Below are 24,020 nucleotides of genomic sequence, written 5' to 3' on the forward strand. Positions count from 1 at the left end.
GGACTCTCCTTGCAGTAAGCAAACTTAGATATGAACTGAAGAAATTTATAGTTTTCATATATTCTGTGTAATGTGAAATTCAAAGAGTTCCTTCGTAAGATATTAATATGTTTAATAATAGGGCAAGGTCCCACTAGGGAAACAGTACAATATGCTACTGTACTCTTTTTTAAAACAAATACAGTTTTAAAAAATCTAATTTTATAAATTTATCTGGCCTCAAAATTTCAATATGCTACTGAACTATTTTTTAAAACAAATACTGTTTTAAAAAAATCTAATTTTATAAATTTATCTGGCCTCAAAATTTCAATATGCTACTGTACTGTTTTTTTAAGCAAATCTAGTTTTAAAAAATCTAATATAAATTTATCTGACCTCAAAATTTCATGTAAGAGCTTGTGAGCCTACATTCTTTTCTTTGACATAATCAAAGAAAACTTATCAATGTCTTATTCGGTAAAGTTCTTGAAAGCTCCTATATATTTGAGTAATATGGGGACACTGAATAAAGAGGCAGATAATGTAGAGGAAAGAATGGACACTAAATCAGAGACGGCAATACATACTGGTTTAAATGTCAGTAAATGGGTGAAATTTGCTATATCCTTCTGACCTTTAGTCTTCTCATTTGTTAAAAGGAATTTGGGGAGGCTTAAAAGTAATACTATAGAAATAACATATGAGATAAAATAAGTAATGATAATGGCAGATTGTAGCTGCTATTGTTGTTATAATGATGATAATTGTGAACGTTACGGGCAAGCCACGGTTACATTTCTGAACTCTTTAATAGTTGCAACAAAGGAAATGTTGCTTTTAATGTTGGAGGGTCCAGAGTGTTCGCCACTTTAGTATTTCAAATTTTAAAAATTCTGATATAGGGGAGACAAATACGCATTAAATCAGATTCCAAACCAGTGAGATTATTTGCAGTGTTTTAAAAGCTAAGTAAATTATTTGGATGAGTACATGGGAGACTTAATAATTTTATTCAGTTAATCAGTAAATACACATTGCATATTTCATATGAAATGACTGTGACTGTCTTTACCTGAGAAGAGTAGGTGTGACCATCTGAACCACACACGGGGTTGGTATAGGCCACCGGGCACTGCTTGCAGGTGGATGATACGGGACCCCTCCATTGCTTATGGCCTACTCCCGCATCTTTCATGCTGTTAAAACAACAACAATAACTATACTTAGTGCATTTTTTAAAAAAAATACATAAATCGATATTAGAATCATGCTTTTTTTTTTTTCCAGGTCACTCCAGCTCTTGAAGATAAATAATCAGTAAACTCCACGCTCATGTTAAATATATTAATCAATATGGTATTTATTCTTCATGATAATCTTTAATTTCATATATCAAGATTTTTCCCATAATAAAATAAGAATACATTCCTTTGAGATACTCTGCTGGCCGCTTAGTTATGTTTCATCATACAGATTTTTTTGTGTTGACTTGTAGTTATGATGTATTTTTGATAATCCCTGAAACAGAAGCGACAATTGCTCAGCAATAAAGATCTATTCTGTTAAGAACAGTGACAGAAAAGAACACCTGATTCCCCTGGTGTACCCAATGTGCTTGAAAATAAGAGCAGCTTATTTTGAGAGAAAACAGCAATGAAGAACTCTTCCAGCAACGACTAAAATTTAAAAGCCAAGTTAGTGGGTTTAGTGATAGCCAGTCCTCTTTTTATTGTGTAGAAATACCTCAGAATAGATCCATTTTGAGGCTTTGATCTAGAATAACTTGGGAAAACACATTATTTTCTGTTACCTATACTTAAAAGTATTTGTTTTTCCACTTGGATTAAAATGCTTATTGCTCTACCTATTTGTGTGAATGATTTACATACAGAGGGTTAAGTGCTAAGAAATAAAGCAACAGGAAATCTATTCAAAAACACTTAATATTTAGAAATCCTTTAGTAAATCAGTACTCATTCCTATTCATTAAAATTGTTTATAGAGACTAATTCGTTGTGCCTATCCTAATGAGAAAAGATGTTTTACTGGAAACATTTGCTTCTATTTGCTTTACATTTTTTTCATGAATAAGTCAAACCTACAGAAAAGTGATCCCTAAACACTGTTAAGAAATATAATCTGAATTTCTATTTTAGGGGAAGAAGTTCAAACTATGTGTTTCAAATTTTGATAAAATTCCGATGGACATTGAGAAGAATTTTTTATCCATTCTTCTCCTCCCTCCAAACCTGCTTGTCTCAAAATTTTCCATGAAGCTATCATAGCTCCAAACACTTCTCTATATTTCAAGTCTGTAAATTTTGCCAAAAGACTTAAGATTTTGCCTGGCCAAAGAATTCATGTCATAAGAGAGAAAATGAGAAAGACAACCATGCTGCTATTACTAATTAACTAATTGGCACAAAATTCTAATGAGAATTAAAACAATAACTGGAAAATTAAAGACATTACTCAATACCACTTTAGACTTATAAATTACAGAAATGGAGCAGAGGGAAATAAAAGAATATTGAATCTGCATTGTTCTTTCACATTGTATAATCAAAGTAAGGCATAAAATTATGCAATCAGTACCTTCGGAAAAATTATTACCAAATTCAGATACCTCATCAACAGAAGCTATTTTATTAGAAAAAGCTGTATGACTTGGGATACATATATGTATACAGTATATATGTATATATATAAAAAAACCCAACTTTAGTTATCCTTATTCCCTTCAAAGCCAGCATTGCTTTCAAATTCCTAAAGTACAACCAAACACTTTCAAATTCCCCAAGTACATCGATAAAAATGGTGTCTTTTACGCAGACTTCATCCTGCTTAGAATTCGCTGAAGTATCATCAACATTATAAACATTAAAATATTGCATATATTTGTACCAGCATTTTGAATAAGAGTTGATGCCAAATTATATCATTTCTGAAACCAGTAGAATATTTACTTATGTTTATTTTTAAATAAAGACATTAGATGAGGGTAAGCTAACCAAAATTCATATTTTAACACATACTATTCATACCATAACACCTGGAGGGTGAACAGTGAATCATGAACATTTTATTATATTCAGTAAATCCAAAAGAAAGAAGTTAACATTTTGTCATCATAAGATAGTCTTTATAGAAAAGACTTTATATTTAACAAAACAGTCTAGAAATTTGAGCCTAAGCTTGAAACCTGAAATTCTAAATACTACAAGTTTTACATGTTCTGAAATCAGTTCAGACTGATGTAATTCACACAAGGTAGAAAATTAATTATTTCATTTTCTGTGGAAAGACAAATTACATTTAAGCAATAAAGGGCAATATAGAATGTAGTTTTTCCATCCACGTATTCATGTTGGAATTAAGGTGTAAATGCAAATGAATTTCTAGGAATCTTATTTGAATAAAAAAATACTTCCAAAAATTCTTAATTAGCAATGTACTGATAGGAATCACCAGATATACACAAATAAGGCATGTAATTATTTCAAAAATCAAAACATCTATTTTTGAAAAAATAAGGGATTTACATGTGAAAACAAAATAAACAATATAACATGATAGACACCGGAGGACAAACAGACCATCATTACCAAAGGCTTTAGGATTCTGAGTAATGTGATCGTCTCTGAAGGCAAGGGCCGGCTCTGCCAACGTCTTGGTGCCCTTAGCCGAGCGCCTCGGGGTAGCTGGGGCCCGAGGTATCTCCACCCGCTCCCTTGGCCACCGAAGACACTTGTATCCCAGAGGCTATTTTATCAACGTTATCATGTGATGCAGAGTTTGTTCGGTTTACTATCAGAAATGCTACTCAGAATTAGCATTACTCACACTCTTGTCTATTAAAATCTTTGTCTTGTTCTTAGAAAAACTAGTGATGTAGATGAGGTTATAACCTGAAAATTTCTAAGATTTAGGGGCTCCTGGGTGGCTCAGTGGTTGAGCATCAGCCTTGGGCCCAGGGTGTGACCCCGGGGTCCCAGGATCGAGTCCCACGTCGGGCTCCCTGCATGGAGCCTGCTTCTCCCTCTGCCTGGGTCTCTGCCTCTCTCTCTGTCTCTGTGTCTCTCAGGAATAAATGAATAAAACCTTCAAAAAAATTTCTAAGATTTAATTTAATATCTATGCAGTGTATGTAACACATAAACATATATAATCACATAAAAATGGAGACTATCTTTTTTTTTGTTCGATTAGTAATAACATTTTGGAGGTCCTGTTTAAGAGGGAACAGCTGTGCTTCTAGGAGAGACAGCAAGGCCATGGGGGGAGAGTGGAAGGCTTGGGGAAAGGCAGAGGGGGTCGGGCTATCAGAGTGAGTGTCTGGGACGTGCGGCAGGAGGAACAAAAGGTAAGAAACTAGCATAAGCAAAAGCATCACTAGGCATATTATCCTGAGTGTTCTAAATGTAGAAGATCGTCAGTCTTTGAAAGTAAATCTAACTTTTTGCTATACCAAAATCCATTCGCATATAATTATTTTGAATTATTATCAAACGGGGCGATACCATTTGCTCCCATTAATGAAGCACCAATTCAAGCTGGCTGCAAAATTCTGAAATTACTTAGAGACCACTCTTCCAATAGCAACTCCGCTAGAATAGACTTCTAAAAGGTCTATTTGAAATAATAAATTTAAAAGAACTATTTGAAATAATAAATAAATAAATAAATAAATAAATAAATAAATAAATGTACTATTTTTCAAAAATACATACTTCAATTTTGAAGATTTAAGAATTTATTTGCTGACTTTACAATGGCATCCTATATATGGCCATAATCCTTTCCCTTAAAGAGCAAAAAAAAAAAAAAAAAAAGTATTTTTGAACCCAATGAAATGAAGCATTTAAATGATAATCTATGACAAATAAAGTCAAGGATTTTTCTCAAAATCTCCTTGTTTGAGTGTTCCGCCATTCAGGTGCGAAGTTAGTTTCATACCAATGTATCTGTCATCGTGCTTCTAGTAGGTTGAAAATTAAACTCCTCAAATGGATTTGTACGATTGCTGGTGCTCCTTCCCATGGCTTCCCCTGGGGCAGTTGAGCTCACCCTTCACCCCCTTTGCCCCTGGCTCGCCCTTCACCTTCACCCCCATCTTCCCTGTAGGATGGCAAACAGCAGTCACACAGGGTGGGGGGGCGGGGAGCCAACGGTCTCTCGTTTCTCTAATAACTACAATGTTAATTACCTCTACATCTGTTTATTCCATTACGGTCTGTTTGGTTTTCTGTTTAGTAAATCAATTTGTGCGTTTTAACAATATAATGTGAACACAATGTCCGTGTTTCAGGATTTACATTGATTTTGGAAGGAGTACAAATGATGTTACCAAAACGGTCAGGAGGAAAAAAAAAAAAATCTCATTCCAGTTTGATTTAATTTTGATACATGACCATGTCATTAATCAATCTTGACAAGTCACTAACCTCCCTGGGTCTTAATTTCTTCCCTTATACAATGCGAGGCTCCGTCAGTATGGATCATCTGATCTTGAGTCTATAAATCTGTAATAAAATTACTTATACAAAGACACTCAAAAATGCGAAGCATAGACAGTGCATTGGGGCCATATGTTAGGATTTCAGGACTTGACAGCATTACCAAGCGAAACAAATATATCTCCGTGGTGTGAAGGGTGTCGGCTGGGCCAAGAGCCAGACTGGAGTGCTGAGGTTGCAAAATTCAGCTATCTCAAGGGAGCAAAAGAAACGTACGGAGGAAGGCCAGTCTTGTGATAACTAATGCAAGAGAGAAGATAAAATGCGGCGTGCTTAAAAAGGCATGATTTCTAGAAAGTATATGTAAGAATTAAATACTCCTATTATAATATCAAAAAGCATCACTGATAAATCATAGAAACAAAAAAATATCATATTTATAGTATAGACAATTATACATCTTTCTAAAACTCTGTAGTCCCTAAATCTGACATCACACATAATGAATTCTCATTTCCTTAGGCCACAAAAATAACAAACTGAAAAAAATGCCCATTTATTTATTATGTATTTACCTGAGGAGGAGAATCATCAGGGTTTAAGTCTTAATTTCTTAAGTGTATTTGCTTTTTTCTCTACGCACTTACACTAACTTCGCTTCAACAAAAGATGTCATCTTAATCTGCTAAGACAACAGGCAAGGGAACACGGATATTCTGTGAATATCTGAACCGAGGACAGCCCAGTGTGTTGTATGTCTCGTCTCGTTAATACCTAACACTTCAGTTCCTTGGGGCAGGCAGGTTTTTTACGTTCTTGGGGAAGAATTCTTTCTTAACACATAGCTAACAACTTACGATTCGTTCCCATTGGCCATGGCGCTTCAACAAACGAGGCTGCCCGTATTACTTTTTTTGCCATGGGTGTTAGAAAAGGACGGATGGTATTAGCAAGGTGCAGGAAATCATCTTTGGGGGCCACACAAATACATGAATTTCACTCAAAAGCCCCCTACAGAACTTATTAAAACTGTAGCAGCAGCTATTTGCTTCCCATGATTTTTGTACTTAGTATGACAGTAGTTTAAACAACGGAACAAGGCGCAAGCAAATCAATTTTAATTTTAAGTAAAAAAGACATATTCTACAAATACAAAACAAACATTTATTTATATTAGAACGCGTTATTAACTATGGCTACAGAACTACGGAAATCATATAACAATAAGTTGGCATCGTTTATCCTGCAATGTGAACAGAAACTTCTTGTTCCGTATATATTACAAAGAACTAAGATTCATAGAGAAAGCTCACTTGGGGGTGTCTTTCAAAATTCAGTGATGGGAGTAATTAATTAAGTGTATCTTTAAAAACTATTCATTGCATAAATTGAATGCATCCTAAAAATTGACTGTAGTAATAAATTCTCATCATGACCTGTATTTACCAAGTCATCTTATATCGTACAGTAGTGTTGCCAGGAAATCCAAGTAATTAGTGATTTACAGAGCATACTTTCTACAGAGTAATAAAATTAAATATCAGAGTTTAGAGTGATGTGGATAATTTATAATGTTCCACACTTTCTTTTAACAAATCTTAAAATAATATTGCTACTTAAGTAGAGTACACGTGAGGTTTATTTCAACAACCAGCATATTTGAACAAGGATCTTACTAACACAAGAAACCAAGTTAGTAAGGGTAACTTTCTATCAAAGAGTGTTTCCCTGACCTTATTTTATTTATTATTTATTTATTTATTTATTTATCTATCATCTATTTATTTACTTATTTAAGCTTTTATCTATTTATTCATGAGAGACCCAGAGACAGGCAGAGACACAGGCAGAGGGAGAAGCAGGCTCCACGCAGGGAGCCCGATGTGGGACTCAATCCCGGGTCTCCAGGATATGCCCTGAGCCAAAGGCAGATGCTCAACTACTAAGCCACCCAGTGTCCCTCTGTGACCCTATTTAAAAGTGATGTTATCATTCTGAGATTTGAATCATGGACAAGTTATAATATTTGAATGATACCGTTCATCAAGTAAAAAGTTTTTTTAATCCGTGAGCATCTTCACAATTATTAAAGACATCAGCAAATAACTTCAATTTCAAAATAGACATTCCTATAAATGACACTTTTTTCTCAATCTGATCCCCAATGGGCTGAATGAGTGCTAACGGTTTAAAATGTATAAACTGTAAGTGATGTCAAATTCAGATTGTAGTCCTTCCAGTTTGCACATGATTAATTTCAAACATTATTTCGTTACTAGAGCCCTCTTTATTTAGCTATGGTGAAAGTATACCCAACTGCGAAGGATCTAGATTGTGTAAGATTTGGGGGTGCTATTATGGATTAGAAACATCTGTAAGTCTACTTCCAGCAAAATACAGACCAAGATGGGGAACTCATGATCTTACATATGATAAACCAATTATCTAATTAACAAGTATGTATAAATGTATTCATTGAAAGAAGAGCTGGAAATGTACTTTTGGTTTTCAAGCTAATAAAATATCATAAAACAGAATTTTAGGAACTGAGTTCCTGAGTTTATTTACACAAATTAAAGGATAGACGTTCATGTGTGTTGATAGTCTATTGTGTGCTAGACACATATATTGCAATGTTATCTATTTTTTAGTAATAATATGCAATATGTGTTTTTTTTTTTTTTTTAATTTGGAGCTAGAAACAGGGAGGTGAAGGGAGCTTGATTACCTTGCTCAAGTTTCTAGTGCTTGTGATTAAAGATACGGACTTCAAGTGTTTAATGTTTTACTTTGTCACTAATGTTTTCCTTTCCTTGCCATAATGTGCATATAAAGTTTTAAATGTCATGGAAAACTACATCCCATATTTCATAAATTTCCATATGAGAATTGCTTAACAGGTGAAAAAAGACAATTACTTCAAATTTTACTTAAAAAAAGATCTACACCAATAAGTGTTGTCTAGAGAACATACCTGGCTGATTAAAGGTGAAATTTATATAGCGTGTAATAAATTATATACCAGCTACGTGATTCCGATTTAGGGAATCGATACAAAGATTAACTTACTAATACATGAATTGGTTCTATGTGATTTGCATTGACAGCTGTAATTTCATTCCAGATGTGAGAATGTTTACAAAGTCTGGCCTCCTATATTTAAAATAGTAACTCAGAAATCCTTTTGCTTTTTCAATTATTAATGTTCATAAATAAAGCAAGCTTTTAAACATGAATTACATAATAACTTTAACATGAAGTAATTCTACAGTGTCAGCACCAAGCAAAGTTTGAACTAAGATCTGAGTTCACAAGAATGGGTGATCATTAAGGATCCCTTACTACCCAAAGCGATCTACAGATTCAATGCATCCCTTATCAACATGCCAAAAGCATTTTTCACAGAACTAAAACAAATAATACTAAAATTTGAATGGAACCAGTAGAGATGCAAAATAGCCAAAGCCATCTTGAGAAAGAACAACAAAGTTGGAGGTATCACAATTCCAGATTTCAAGAAATACTACAAAATTGTAGTGATCAAAATAGTATGATACTGGCACAAAAAGAGACCCGTAGATCAATGGAACAGAATAGAGGGCCCAGAGATAAACCCACACTTATATGGTCAATTAATCTATGTCAAAGGAGGCTAGAATATACAATAAAAAAGACAATTTCTTCAATAAACAATACGGGGAAAACTGGACAGCTACACGCAAAAGAATGAAACTGGACCATTTTCTGACACCATGTAGAAAAATAAACTCAAAATGGATGAGAGACATAAATATGAGACTCGAAGGCATAAAAATCCTAGAAGAGAACATAGGCAGTAATTTCTCTGACATTGGTCATAACATTTTTCTAGATAAGTCTTCTGAGGCAAGGGAAACAAAAGCAGAAAATGAACTATTGAGACTACCTTAAAACAGAAAGCTTCTTCACGGCAAAGGAAACCCCAACAAAACAAAAAGGCAGTCTGCTGAGTGGGAGAAGGTACTTGCAAAGGACACGTCCAATAAAAAGTTAATAACCGAAATATATAAAGAACTCATGCAACTCAACACCAAAAATGTACTTTGATTGTGAACTGGGTTGTGTCTGTTTTTCTAAACAGAAGGGGATATTTTTTAGCTACTCTGCTACAAGCACACCTGACAGCTTCTGCAGAAGCATTCACCAATTAAATACCACATTTTATTTAAGAAAACAGTCAAAGTTCTTTCAAAGTACAGGGAAGGAAACCAGCATTTTCTTCAGGTGTTGTCTTTATGAAAGTCCTTGCTCTTGACCTCCTCCTTGCTTATTGCTTTATTAGAGAAGGAAAGTCATTGAAATAAGAAAGGAGAAAGAAGCTACCATGTTGTGCTTGAGTCTGATTTATAGGCTGAGAGAAAGGTTAAGAGTACAAAACTTTCATTTTGCATTAACTCTGACATTAGCTCTTATTCTTCAAGTAAACTAGCTAATAAAATTACAAAGAAAGGAGTTTTTGACTCCATATTATTTTTTTCTATCAGATTTTATCCAATTCCTGTCCTGAAAGCATATATTTTCTTTTCTTTTCTTTTCTTTTCTTTTCTTTTCTTTTCTTTTCTTTTCTTTTCTTTTCTTTTCTTTTCTTTTCTTTTTTCTTTCTTTTCTTTTCTTTTTTCTTTTCTTTTTTCTTTTCTTTCTTTTCTTTTTTCTTTTCTTTTCTTTTCTTCTTTTCTTTCTTTTCTTTTCTTTTCTTTCTTTTCTTTTCTTTTTTCTTTCTTTTTTCTTTTTTTTTCTTTTTTTTTATTTGAAAGCATATACTTCTAAGCATGTATTGACTCCTTCCTTCTGATGTAATAAAGAATGTCTGGGCAAGGACATTTTCTTCAAGAAACATCTCAGTAATGCGCATGATATCCAAAAGGTTATCAGAAAGACCTTTCAAACAGCTTTATTGCTTTTTTATTTATAATATATTATTACTTATAGTTACAGCTACTGACCATGTCCCAGGAACAGAATTAGGCATTATGACAACGCTGTCACTAGCTCACTTGGTTGTTTGTCATCTTCTAACCTATAAATAGTAGTATGCACCCTTCTAAATATTTGTTTATTGCTATACCCATCAATATACCTGATAATGTATCCAGAAAGTATTTTACAATCTGAAGGTAACAGGTAGGTGGACTCATTGAATTCATGGAGCTCACAATTTGTTTGGAGACAAAAAGATGAGCATAGCTTGCAGTGAGGCTTTCCTGTGGTCCAACAAGTAATAAGGGCAATTTAGATCTTATACAGACAACTTCTTACTCATGTTTCAGGTCACAAAATATTTTATGGCTCTTTAATCACACTTTTACCTCTTGTTTGGTATCGCACGTACTCCCTTTGTAACCTATGCCTTTTATTTACTTATCACTTACATCCTAACTGCCCTCCATACGCTTACCTTTCTCATTTATCCCAGGCTCACTCATGCTTCCCTAGTTCTGAGTCTCTATTTTGCCTCCATGACATCAGCTGCACCATCAGGAGACATACTTGTGCCTGATACCTACTCCTGTTCTACTTCTGCTATTTCTCTGAGTTCTGAGATTGGGAGGTAAGGAGCCACTTTTAGCAAAGGCCTACCTTTTGCGGCCTAAAAACATTTTCACCTTCTGCTGAGTCCCGCTATTTACAAACAAGCAGCTGAGCAGCAACAGAGGTCATCGCTGTCACAGCATGGGGCTGGACAGAAATCAAACTTAAGCACACATCCTCTGGAGTCACCGTACCACATTCTGACCTATGTGCAGTTTGTTTAATCATATTTCTGATTTTCTTTTGTTTAGATCATGCTTCCAGAAATAGAGGTTCCAAAATTTGAGAATGTATTTGCTTCCTACGTTTGCTGTCACACATTACCAAAAACCTTCTGGTTCAAGACAACAGAAGGCTAATCTCTTATAGTCATGGAGGTCACGAGTCCAAAATCAGTTTGCCTGGACTAAAATAGAGGCATCGGCAGGACTACACTCTCTTGGGATGCTCTAGGTGATGGCTGTCGTTCCTTGGGTTTTGACCATCTCAGTCTGCTCCATCTTCCCGCCATCTTACCCCACCTTGTGTCTATGTCAAAACTCCCCCTCTCTCTCCCTTAAAAGGACACATTGTGATTGCATTTCAGGTCTACTCCAATAACCCAGGATGACCTCCTCCTCTCAAGATCTTTAACTAAATCACACTTTTTGCCATAGAAGATAATATTCACTCTTTTGTCATTTAAGATAATACAGATTCTGGAAATAAAGATATGGACATATTTTGGGGACAACCATCCAGCCTGCTACTGGAAGAATACTTGGAAGAAGGGAAATTTTGTTTTTCTCACCACAAAGGCACGAGAGTAATGAAGTCTCTGGTTTGGAGAGATGTCTTAATCCTATGTAGAAATCCACAGTGAGAGTGCATTTTGTCATATGATTCCAAATGAACCCTTTTACATCTAAAAGAGGAATGTATGGTCCATGGCAATATCTTGGGACTTACATATTGTCCTTCAGCTATCACAAGGCTGTGCTACTCTGCAAATATGTGCTTAGTCTCAACCACAGAAACAGAGCCAGATATTACTTACTCTTCTCTCAGGAGAGGACAGTTCTGGGCTTCTCAGTCCATGTACTTTAGACTCACATTCTGTCTCAGTGAATTATGCCACCATTTACTTCTTCCTTGACTATCTTTAGGGAAACTGAGTGCTAGAGTCATGAAGAGTGGAAAATGATAAAGTTGTCATTTTTATGGATGAGCAATAAAAAAACAATCATATTAATGTGCCTTATCTGACCCTCATTTTGACTGGTAGAAGAACACCTGATAAAGGCAATGGGGACTTCTTTGTGTTCCTTGGCATTTAGAAGTAGTGGTCACTGGGGGCAAGTTGAAAGAGAATAGTGGGTAGATGAACTAAGTGTCATGTGAAAGGGAAAAATATAGTCTCCATGGCATCCAGGGTTGACAGGAAAGGAGTCTTTGCCTTATTCCAGGAATCTATTTCAGAAAGTGTGGTCCACAGGCTTTATTCTATGTGTGGGATGATTTTGTTTTTGTACTCTGCTAATCTTTTCCAGAACTTTATAGAAGCTCTCTTCCCTCTCCACTAATCTTTTCAACTTTTAATCACAGCTCCTCATTCTTCCTCCAGTATGCTTCCCTGAGACTGGCACAAAGTAAGTACTCAGTAAATATCATTGAATGGATAAGTAAAGGAAAGTAAACAAGAAAGAAAGCAAGAAAGACAGCAAGGGGGGGGGGATGATAGGGCTCCCTGGTTGAACACAGAGGATGGTTCCTATTTTATCTTAGTTCTATGTCTACTTAAGAAGCAGAAATTCTGTAGCTTTATTTTCTTACTAGATAAATTTATTATAAATAATTTGTAAAGTAAGTTCTTGCTAAAAGTCATTATGACTTGCCATATTAAAAGCCAGTCAATTTGAACAGAATAAAACAATAGAATTGGCTCTGATTTCAAACAAAAGTCTTATTTTTGCTAACAATTATTTTAACTATAGCATAAAGAAATATGACAAAGGCATTTAACATTATTTCCCTGGGCAGATTCAGTCTATCAAGGACTATTTTTTTTAATATGTTCTCCATTACTCATCTAGGAAGCAAGCATCAGGAAATGAACAACTTGGCTCTTCACATCTACATGGAGCAGAGTGATTTATACAGACGTTTTCTTTTCAACAAGACGTTAGCTCTTAAAAACATTGTGAATTTGCTGAATTATTTGCTTCTCAGTTAACTTTTTAGAATAATAAATAATCTATTTAATCTATAATCTCATGCTAATTTTCTTTGAAGAACACTTTGCCACAGTCCCTCTTGCCCTTCTGACAGTTTTTTTTTTTTCTGTTTGACCATTTAAAGGCAATAAAACATACAGTAGACAAAGAGCACTCTACATTTCCCAAGTCCCCCATTAGCACTGCCTGTGAGGAATAGAATGCTAGCTAATGATTTATCATGTTTACTCTTAAATTTTACTGACCAAACACTGAGAAGTGGAATTTCTGGGCCGGAATAAGGTTAGTGAATCCTCTGCTGCAGGATCACAAGTCTGTCAAGAAGCTCTCCAGAAAGCTGCCCAGTATCTTTCTCTATTGAAGAGATGCTTAAATGGGTACCTTATCTACTGAAACTCAGCTGTAGACATTATTATTTTTTTATTTTTAAATATTTTATTTGCTTATTTAAGAATGTGTGTGTGTTAGAGAGAGAGCAAATGTAGGAGCAGAGAGAGAGGGAAAGAGAGAATCCCAAGCAGACTCCTCACTGAGTGTGGACCCTGCCCCGGGGCTCCGTCCCAATGGTCAGAGATCATGACCTGAGCCAAAATCAAGAGTAGGATGCTCAACTGACTGAGGCACTCAGGTGCCCCACAGCGGTAGACTTTAGATCTAGTAATATTTGTGTACTCTGTGTTTCTTATTGGAAGTTTATTTTCTTGGATTTTTGTTTGCTTATTTTGTTTATATTGGTTTGATAAAAATCAAACTTGAATTACTTAGGATTTAGGTGTAAATAGGCAAAGATGCCTTGGCTTATTTTAATCCTATTGGTATATATCCAGACATCCAAGTTTGGGTAAGAAGTGTGCCATGGGTTGTAGCATAACAGGCTGGCAAACATTGGGGTTTTATGCAGAAGATCCAGCATGGGATAAGTTTTCATTTATTTATATTTTCTTCTTTGTATATGTCCTTTGGTGAATATTTTCAGTATTTCTGAATTCCTTCAATCACTTCCCAATGTCAGACCAAATAGACCCTTAGAATAATCCTGTCCCACAAAATTTAGTGGATATAAATAGAGATCTATGTTTATGTACCACTATGGCCTTTGTAGAAAAAGAAACTCTGTAAATATGCTTACAGTTAAGAGTCTTGTCCTTATATCAACAGAGGAAGACAGCCTCATCTCGCCAAGAAATACCCCTCTTGGTTTAACATGTGTATAATAAATCAATTTTTATTAAAATTTGAGGGTAACACTGTTAAGCATAATATTACCATAAATAGCGGATATTTAAAACGATATGGACATATTATTAGCTAAAATACATTTCATTTAACATAGTAAAAAAGAAAAGGATAGAAAATAATTCCTAGTATTCTTGATTTCAAGTCAGACATCAACTCCACTATTCTAAGTACAATTTATTTTTAAAAAATAATTACTGACTTCTCTAAGTTCCCCAAGTATAGAACTGCAATCTTGGACTTAAAAGTGTGAAGAGATAAAGAAAGCAGAAATGTCATTCTCAGCAAAATATATGTTAAAGTCAATGTCATGCTTACGAATTTCCTAATATGCAACATGAGAGTTTGAAACTCCCTTCTATTTTAGGATAATTAATATAAATCACAGTAAAGCATTTAAGTTATTTTTTATAACTCACTTTAAGCAAGTGTGCAAGTATGTCTCAATCCTACTGAGAAAACATACAACATTTTTCTTCTCAAAGTTCCAGACATCAATTTACACAACCCTTGAATGAACAATTAGTAGACAGATTTCCTTTCAAAGTTTATGGATTTTTTTTATGGGAAGATTATTGTTCGAACAGCATCTCCATCATTGTCATCAAGAGAAAATAAATTGCGATATAATAATCCCTTTGGTGAAGCTAAATTTTACAAACCCTCAGATTGGAATGAAATGCAGATGTTGAGTAATTGGTGAAGCTTTACTAAATATAGAACATGAGAAGAAATTAAAATGTGGTTTATGAATTATTCATTGAGTTTCATATTCAATAACCATGAGAACCCTGTGGGTTCCTAGGATCCTGTCGGCATACTCAGAGCCACGCAGCATGCACGGTCACATCTGCAGAACTTCAGTTTTCTCGAGGATATGAGGGAAATTATACATCTTTTAACAGAAAATTGTCACCTTTGGCATTTGCTTCGGGCTACATTCTCCAGATATCATTTGAAATAACTTTAAGGGAAGGTTGTGAGATCTGTTTTCTCTAATGAACTATTTGAACTTAGTTTTCAGACTTCTGTCCTTGACAGGATTTTAAAATGCTGCCTTCACTTCCATGCAGCCCGACTGCTGGTACGAGATAGTTTAACTTCTGCCCTTTTCCTTTGACCTCTGAGCTCTTCCCAGAAGAGGCATTAGAAGAAACTAACAACAGGCATTTATGTCACATTTATTTTCAGACAAAAAAAAAAAAAAAAAACTAAACTAAACTAAACTTCTATTTTAATAATTTAGTAAGTACTAGGGGTGCCCGGTGGCACAGTGGGATAAGCGACCAACACTTGGTCTCAGTTTGAGTCTTGATTTCAGAACCTTAAGATTGCACCCCGTGTCAGGCTCATGCTCAGGGCAGTCTGCTTAAGTCTCTCTCTCCCTCTCCTCTGTATCCCAACCCGCCCTCCCCGCCAGGCCCACTCTCTCTCAAATAAATAAATAAATCTTTAAAATAGCACTAATAACAATAATAATAATTTAGTAACCAATGAACTGTGCCCTCAAACTCTGCAAAAATGTCCTCTTGGATTATATTCAGAACGGCAACAGCCCTATTGAACATACAGGCACAATTTTTCATCCAGTTTTAAATACAGTTCAATCAAGACATCATATTTTCCATGTACGATACCTTGCTTATAAGGTGCGATATTCTTACCTTTCTCTGTTAATATCCATAGTCAGGTATCAAGAACACACAGTTATTTACTACCGCAGCTGGATGTTACTAATGCCATGGGATTTGCTAAAAATATGGGTCGTTCAATGTTTTGTGTGAACCAATGCTCTATCTATGCTCAGGTGTAGCGTAACCAGCCAACCTCTTCAACCGTGAGCCCAGAGGAGGCACCAGCCGATGGGGGAGCTACACCACTGGAAGCCCCCAGGCACCCCTCCTGGCATGCCTCCTTAACTCTGGGAGAGCTTGCTAATGATGGAATCCCAGAATTCCTCTAGTTCTTTCTTTTCATGTTCAAATTCTTCCTTCTTTGCAGTCTAGTGATTTCATTATAACTTGTCAAAAACCTTCTTTTTGTCCTCATCACTCATGTTGCTTTGAAGTTTCTAGTTTGCCTCTAGATTGAACATTTTGATCAGATGTGAAAGGAGAAAAACTTGGAATGATTTCATCGACAGCTTTATATAAGTTCTTAAGTCCCTTAAATAGGTTTAAGGTAGCCTGTGGCAGTAGGAGGTAAGTTCCCTAAAGAAAGATCCAATATATATTTCATAGCTGCAAGTCATGAAAAAGGAATGCCTAATAAGAGGTTCAGATAGACACTGTGGGATTCATTATGTGTAGAAATAATACAGGAAAATACCAAAGACGTTCTTAGAAGAGTACTTTGAAACTTTGACTAGTAAAAATATCCCATAACGAGACTACCACTTCATAGAGGTCATGTTTTGGTTCATTAAGAAATTATATAATGACATAAAGCAATTTTTTATTTTGTAAGTCATGACGTTTTAGAAAAATGGTGCCCATATTTCGTTTTGTATCTGTAATATGTATAAGCCTTGCAGTAACTCCAGAGCCTCCAAGGCATTCATCGCCATCAAGGTAAGAAATTCTGAAGGAAGGGATTCTTATACAGTAAAATGATGTTGGTGAGCTAACATTCTTTGTGCAGACAGAGTCACATTTGCATCCAATAAATATTTCACTACTGCAAATTAAGTTCCGATGGAAATTTTTGCCTGCATCATTTGAATGGTAAACGGTCTTATATAATTGGTTTATAGATTCTTAATGAAAATGGTATAGCATGGTTGTTATACATTGGTGTGATGACCCATGCAAGTCAATGTAATTTTCTATATGCTTTTGGTTTTATTTCTTTCTATTGTTACTTTCTATTTTTTCCCTTGGCATTGTATGTTTGTGTAGAATACAACTTAAAAAAATAATCTCAAAATCAAAATTTAAAGAAGGATAAGCAAGGAGTTAAGTATAAAGGACAAATGCTAAGGAACGATTGAGTTACCCTCCATTTAAGGATTACGTACTATGGTAGAGTAGAATTTACGACTTTTGTTAAAGATTCACTCATCTCAGTGATATTTGATTTTTCTTTATCCTGACCAATCATTTATTACATTTTTTAAAATGTCAGTTTTATGTTTAAAACATACTGTCATGGTTGTTCGGGTTCAAATGGATGGGATGGGGCCCTGAGAGCACTTTATTCCCAGAAATGCCAAAGTGTGGAGTTGAATGCTGTGAATCTTTCCTTTCCTAATTGTGTCCACAATGTTGATGCACGGAGATCGCCAACCAATATAATTATATCACTCCTAACTTGTTTTTTTCTCTTTTTTTTTCTGAGCTAAGATCTTCCTTAGAAGATTTTAATAAGATAGACTGAAGGAACGAAGATATTTCAATAGTTTGAGAATCCTCACAGTGAGGTTGTGAATCCTGATAATTTTTTCCCTTAGAAATCTGCCATTTCTATGTAGCGTCTTCACAAAATCAAGAACTCTTTCTTTTCAAATATCTTTGAATATTTGAAGAGCTCTTACTATGTGTTGCTTCATGTAAATACAATAGCAAGATTTATACCACTTCCCTTGCTCAACTGGAAAATAAGTGATTCCATAGAAATATGTTTTTTCTTTCAAGCTGATCCCCAAACCATACGCAGCTTGTATTATTAGTCTAAGTACAACATAACTCTCAAAAGATTTCAATATAATATCTGAAAAAATGTTTAATGTATAAGGTGTACATCAATCAATAGAGAAGAAAAATGATCTTTCCTAACTATGTCCACGTTGCAGATGCAAAGGGATCGTTGACCAACATCAACAACATGTTAAGAACTTTTCATCTAAAAAAGGGCAAACTGAAGTTTCATCAAGGACTATGCACCATGATGCTCAGTTATAATTACACTGTTTGGGGACATTTCCTAATAAACTACTAGCTCTCTTATTCCTTAATTCTACACACTTTTTTTAACTTACTATTTTTACTGCTAGAAAAATTTGAGTGACTTTGATTAGAATTTTTTTCTAGAACATGAATGCCCTTTCAATAGTAAAGTAGTTTATGGGGCACCTGGGTGACTCAGCATCTGCCTTCAGCTCAGGGCATGATCCTGGAGTCCAAGGATCGAGTCCCATGTTAGGCTCCCTGCATGGAGCCTGCTTCTCCCTCTGTCTCTCAATCTCTCTCTCTTTCTGTATCTCTCATGAATAAATAAAAGTAAAATCTTAAAAAAAAGTAAAGTAGTTTGTGATATAACTATGGGGAAACATGATTTTTTTTTCTCAAAATACTTAGAGTAGAAAAGGAGGGAGGACAGTAAAGATTGAGCCATAATATACACTACACAAAGGCTGACATATATAAAAACTATCAACATACCTCATTTACTATTTATGCTATATTTGTGTAGGTTTTTAAATTCAAACTGTTTATTTGTTGGGCGGAGGGGCAGAGGGAGAGGGAGAAAGAGAACCTCAAGCAGACTCCACACCTAGCACAGAGCCTGATGCAGAGGCTCGATCTCCCCACCCTGTGATCACCACATGAGCTGAAATGAAGAGTCTGACACTTAATCAATCGAGTCACCCACGTAGCCCTGTGTAATTTTTTTTTAATCAACATTGATTACAGTATTTATTATTACAAGCAACAAGTGTGGTTATTGTATGTAGAAAAGAGCTATTCTTACAAAAGTGGCGTAGTCCTGTTTAATATTCTCTCCTTGTAAAAAGGGACAATGACAGGCATAGTTCGACTGACAGCTCTTTAATAATTCTGCTGGCATCATAAAAATGAAAAAAAGAAAAGCAGCTTTCATGAGAGAAGATAAATCAAAGAGAAAAGACTTGAAAAATTACTGCATTATGAAAAGGTCAGACACTTAGATTAACATAGAAGGCACTTACGGAAAACATTTGCATTTCCTGTCAAGTGATCATAAGATGAAGTATAGACAAGAAAGTTAACATGCATTATCCTATAAGACATGCTTCCGTGAGATTTATTTTTGCCCCTAAATATCATATATTTGATAGGATTTTGTTAAGATCACTTTTTAAAGTCTCCAATTAGACTTGCACTCAAAAATATAAATATGTCAACTTGTCACTTGCCAAAGAGAGTAAATGCGTTTTTTTAGGGATTCCATTAATGTCTTACTCTATCTACCTTTCCCGTAGCCATGCATGCACGTACGCAGGACTTCCTATAGTCACAAATATTGAGTGATTTTGTGTTGCCTTGTCCTGCAATTGTAATATCATTTTAAACCAATCCATTGCTGTAAATAAACAAAATTTATATCACATGAACTTACCTGATATTTAATATCCATCCTCAGATTTTAATTGTTTATCCTCAGTGTATCCCCACTAGGATATAAGCTCCCTCAGAGCAATGATTTCTACATATTTTATTCAGTTCTATATTCCCTGTGACTAGAACACTCCCTGATGCATAAGTACTCAAGAAATATTTATTTAAAAATTGAATAATTGGGATCCCTGGGTGGCGCAGCGGTTTGGCTCCTGCCTTTGGCCCAGGGCGCGATCCTGGAGACCCGGGATCGAATCCCACATCGGGCTCCCGGTGCATGGAGCCTGCTTCTCCCTCTGCCTGTGTCTGCCTCTCTCTCTCTCACTGTGTGCCTATCATAAAATAAAAATAATAAAAAAAAATTAAAAAAAAATAAATAAAAAATAAAAATTGAATAATTGGCAGTAATTAGTATCTCTTCTCTACATACCAGTTTGACTTAGAGAACTAAATTTATGCTTTGTGTTTATTGTCACCGTAAAATTTATTTCCCTTATATTAACCACTTGTGGCATATTTTCTGATGCTGAATTTGCTAGAAATGATACAGTTCAATGTCCTAAATTCCTTAAAGAAGGAGCCAGTATTGGGTTCTCAATAGATCTTACTCAGAAAATTCCTGGGGAATTTGATCCAACTCCATTATTATTGGGTCTTCTAGATTTCTGTTGGTCTCTTGGGTCTTTATTCTCATCCTTTTTCGGCATTTTTCATACACATTTTACACATTTAAAGCGTGTGGATATAAACGTATAGAGCAGGATGATGAGTTGCTTTATCTCCTAAGTAGTGACGGAAACTCACACTTCACATCCATTGCCATTACTGCTTTGGAAAATTGCATTCGACATGCATTTTTTAGGGGTTCACACATATCCGTGAACCACAGAAATAAACTTGAAAATATTTTTGACTCATTGCATTAACTTATCAGTGCTTAAAGATCCACAGTTTGTGCAATAAGACACAAGTAAAGATGTTCTATGGGTTATTAATTAATACTATATTATTTTGATAATAAGACACCACTTTTCTTTTATCAAGAAAATTCTTAAAGTGCAAACTTTTGAATATGAATCTTTAGTCATTCTGAAGAATATGACTTACATAATAAAGTTTAGGTATTCCTCACATAATTTCAGCCAAGTTCAGTCTAATTCTGGTAACAGCAAAACTATAAGCAACAATATAATTAAGCCAATATACATTGAAATACTTATTTCATCTCTTAAATGAGTGTCGTTTTTAAATATAGTTTCTTTCAGACAAAAGTCTTGGAAGAGTTTTGTTACTAAAATGTCAATTTCAGTGAACGTGAGCTGATGGGTTTCTCCCTGAAATAAGAAGTAGGTCAAATTTTTAAAATTAACTTCCTCATAAAAAGTCTATTTGATCTACAGAAGGACGGATGGTTGGATGGATGGATGGACAGATGGATGATGATAGCAGTAGAAAGATGTTTTAGTTCAATCATTTTGAATTTATTCGCTCTGCTTTTGTAATCTGTGTACATTAAAGAGTACAGGGCTTTTAAAGCAATATGCTTCCTCGCTGAAAACACGGGGAAGACTTCCTGTGTGCCTAGTTGCCTCCACCCTCCATGCAAGGAAGTCGGTGTTGATAGCATAATCATTTATACTTGTTAGAAAAAGCCCTGACAACTCCATGTGTTGGGAAATTTACTAAAAAAGATGTTATCTGCAAAACAAAAAGTAAATGTGACTGCCAAACGGTGTTCAAATTTCAGGTGTGAGTAGACTTTATCAATATGATATTACGGTTATGATATTACAAACAACGTGAACCAGTTCCCAATCTCTCCTGGCTCTTCTTTCTACACTGATGTCAGAAGAGATTTTCAAGAGGAAAATCCAATTGTGTCCCTCACTTGCTGAAACATAAGGAAACGGGAGCCTGGCTGGCTCGTCAGGGGGGCGTGAGGCCTTGATCCCAGATTCATGAGGTCAAGCCCCACACTGGTTGTGGACCCTACTTAAAAAAAATAACAAAACAACAGTAATGGAAAAACATAACTTTAAATGTTTTCCTTTTGGAAAAACAACAAAGGCCTTTGCCCCACCGGGAAGGTGCAGCCTGTCTGCCCCTCCCGGCCCTGCAGCCTCCGCTCGCCCCTGCGCTGGGGCCCCAGCCCGGCCATTCTCCTTTCAGGCCTGACATGCACTTTCTACAGCTTGTCCTCTGACCCGCATGCTTGTGTAAATCTTTGTTTTTACTGAAGTATAGTTGACTTACTCTATTATATTAGTTGCAAGTGTACAACATAGTGATACGACAATTAAACACATTATGAAATGCTCACCTCAATGAGCGTAACTAACATCTGTCACCAGACAAAATTATTACGATATTATTGACTATATTCCCCATGCTGTACTTTTTATCTCCATGATTTATTTATTTTATAGATGGAAGTTTGTGCCTCTTAATCCCTTTCAACTATTTCCCCCATTTTCCCACAGCTCTCCTCTCTGGCAACCACCAGTTTGTTTTTACTGCTTGGTTGTTTGTTCATTTGTTTTGTTTTTTAGATTCCATGTGAAAGCAAAATTATTTGTCTTTTTCTGTCTCACTTATAAACAACGTTACACACACACACACACACGGGATATTACATGGCCCAGTCATCAAAACGTATTAATCTATTTCTATAAGCCTCCTCCAAATCCTCCAGATCTCCGCTCTTGCGTCACTTCCACAGAGAATCGCTCCCTGACTGAATTTTGATTTCTTTCAGAAAATTGTTTCTTCCTCTCTCTCTTTCCCTTCTTCTCAGTCTCAGCAAATCTCCTTTGCTGCTGTTTTTGCTGTGAGCGATCACGTCCTATGTCACCAACCAATGAACTGCACGTCTTCTGCCAACAGCCACGACACGGAGACCAACTAACTACAGCCTGTGAGTAGCTACAGTTAGCAAAGGTCTTGACTCGTCCTGACAACCACGCTGACTTGTACCCTGAGTGGTAAGGAGTTTCATTACAGAGTTTGAACACCAGCATCAGTGTGAGGAGTTGGAAGGAGTCACTCTTTCAGCTGTGCAAAGAATAAACTAAAATAGACCAAGGGTGGAACACAAAGACACAGAGTTGAAAGCAATTTCACTACTGCAGGCAGGACATGATGGTGGCAACAGAGTTGGTGAGAAGTAGTGTTTTCCAATATAGTTTGAAGGTAGAGCTAACTGGATTTTCTGATAGGTTACATACCATGTATAATAAAAGAGATCATAATAACTTATGAAAAAATGGAATAGGAATTAACTGAATTTATTATACAAGAATATTAGGATTGGAAAGTTCATGGGCACTTGGATGGCTCAGTGGTTGAGCATCCTGCCTTTGGCTCAGATCTTGGTCCCAGGTCTTGGGATCAAGTCTTGCATCGGGCTCCCCGCGGGGAGCTTGCTTCTCCCTCTGCCTATGTCTCTGCCTCTGTGTCTCTCATGAATAAACAGATAAATAAAAAAATCTTAAAAAAAAGATGGGAAAGTTCCGGTTAAAAGAGTTTTCCACCATTCTGAGTTTGGTTAGAGTTTTTACTCACGAACAAGTATTGATGGGTATTGAATTTCAACAAATGCTTTATCTAATGAGAAGATCCTGATTTTTATTTCTTCTGTTCTGGTAATTACATTGATTATTGGATCCTGCTTGCTTTCCTAGGATAAACAACACTGACTTGTGATGTATTACCTTTTTATAGAGGATTGAATATGCTAATATTGAGTTACTGTTTTTGCATGTATATTCAGGAGCAATATTAGCCTGCAGTATTAGTGGTTCTTTTTAAATTCTTGTCAGCTTCTGATATTGTACAATCAATCACAATTAGTTTGAATAAATTCAGATTCAGGTATCTCCAAGTGTTTGTACAATATTTGTGGTTTTCTTCTTTATACATTTGTTTCTTTTTTAAAGATTTTATTTATTTATTCACAAGAGACACACAGAGAGAGGCAGAGACACAGACAGAGGGAGAAGCAGGCTCCCTGCAGGGAGCCTGATGTGGACTCGATCCCAGGACCCCGGGGTCCCAACCTGAACTGAAGGCAGACGCGCTTAACTGCTGAGCCATCCAGTCATCCCACTTCTTTATATATTTGAAATAATCTGTGATAAAAACACCTCAGCCTAGAGATTTTTTATGAGAAGTTTTTAAAATATGGTTTTGATGTCTTCAAAAACTAAATATTTCAGATTTTCTATATTGTTATGAACTGGTTTATTTAAATT

The 24,020-nt window shown here is 35.6% G+C and overlaps 1 protein-coding gene across 3 annotated transcripts in view; it reads right to left on the reverse strand.

Moving 5' to 3' along the window:
- Positions 1–24,020, reverse strand: part of SPOCK3 (SPARC (osteonectin), cwcv and kazal like domains proteoglycan 3) — a 404,341-nt gene that overhangs the window by 141,403 nt on the left and 238,918 nt on the right. For all 3 annotated transcript variants that reach the window (XM_035699199.1, XM_035699198.2, XM_035699196.2), the window contains one exon: positions 1,055–1,178. In XM_035699199.1, coding sequence (XP_035555092.1) covers positions 1,055–1,178 — 124 coding nt within the window. The remainder of the gene's footprint in view (positions 1–1,054; positions 1,179–24,020) is intronic.

Source organism: Canis lupus, chromosome 15, assembly GCF_003254725.2.
Source record: "Canis lupus dingo isolate Sandy chromosome 15, ASM325472v2, whole genome shotgun sequence".
In the NCBI taxonomy this organism is placed as follows: Eukaryota; Metazoa; Chordata; class Mammalia; order Carnivora; family Canidae; genus Canis; species Canis lupus.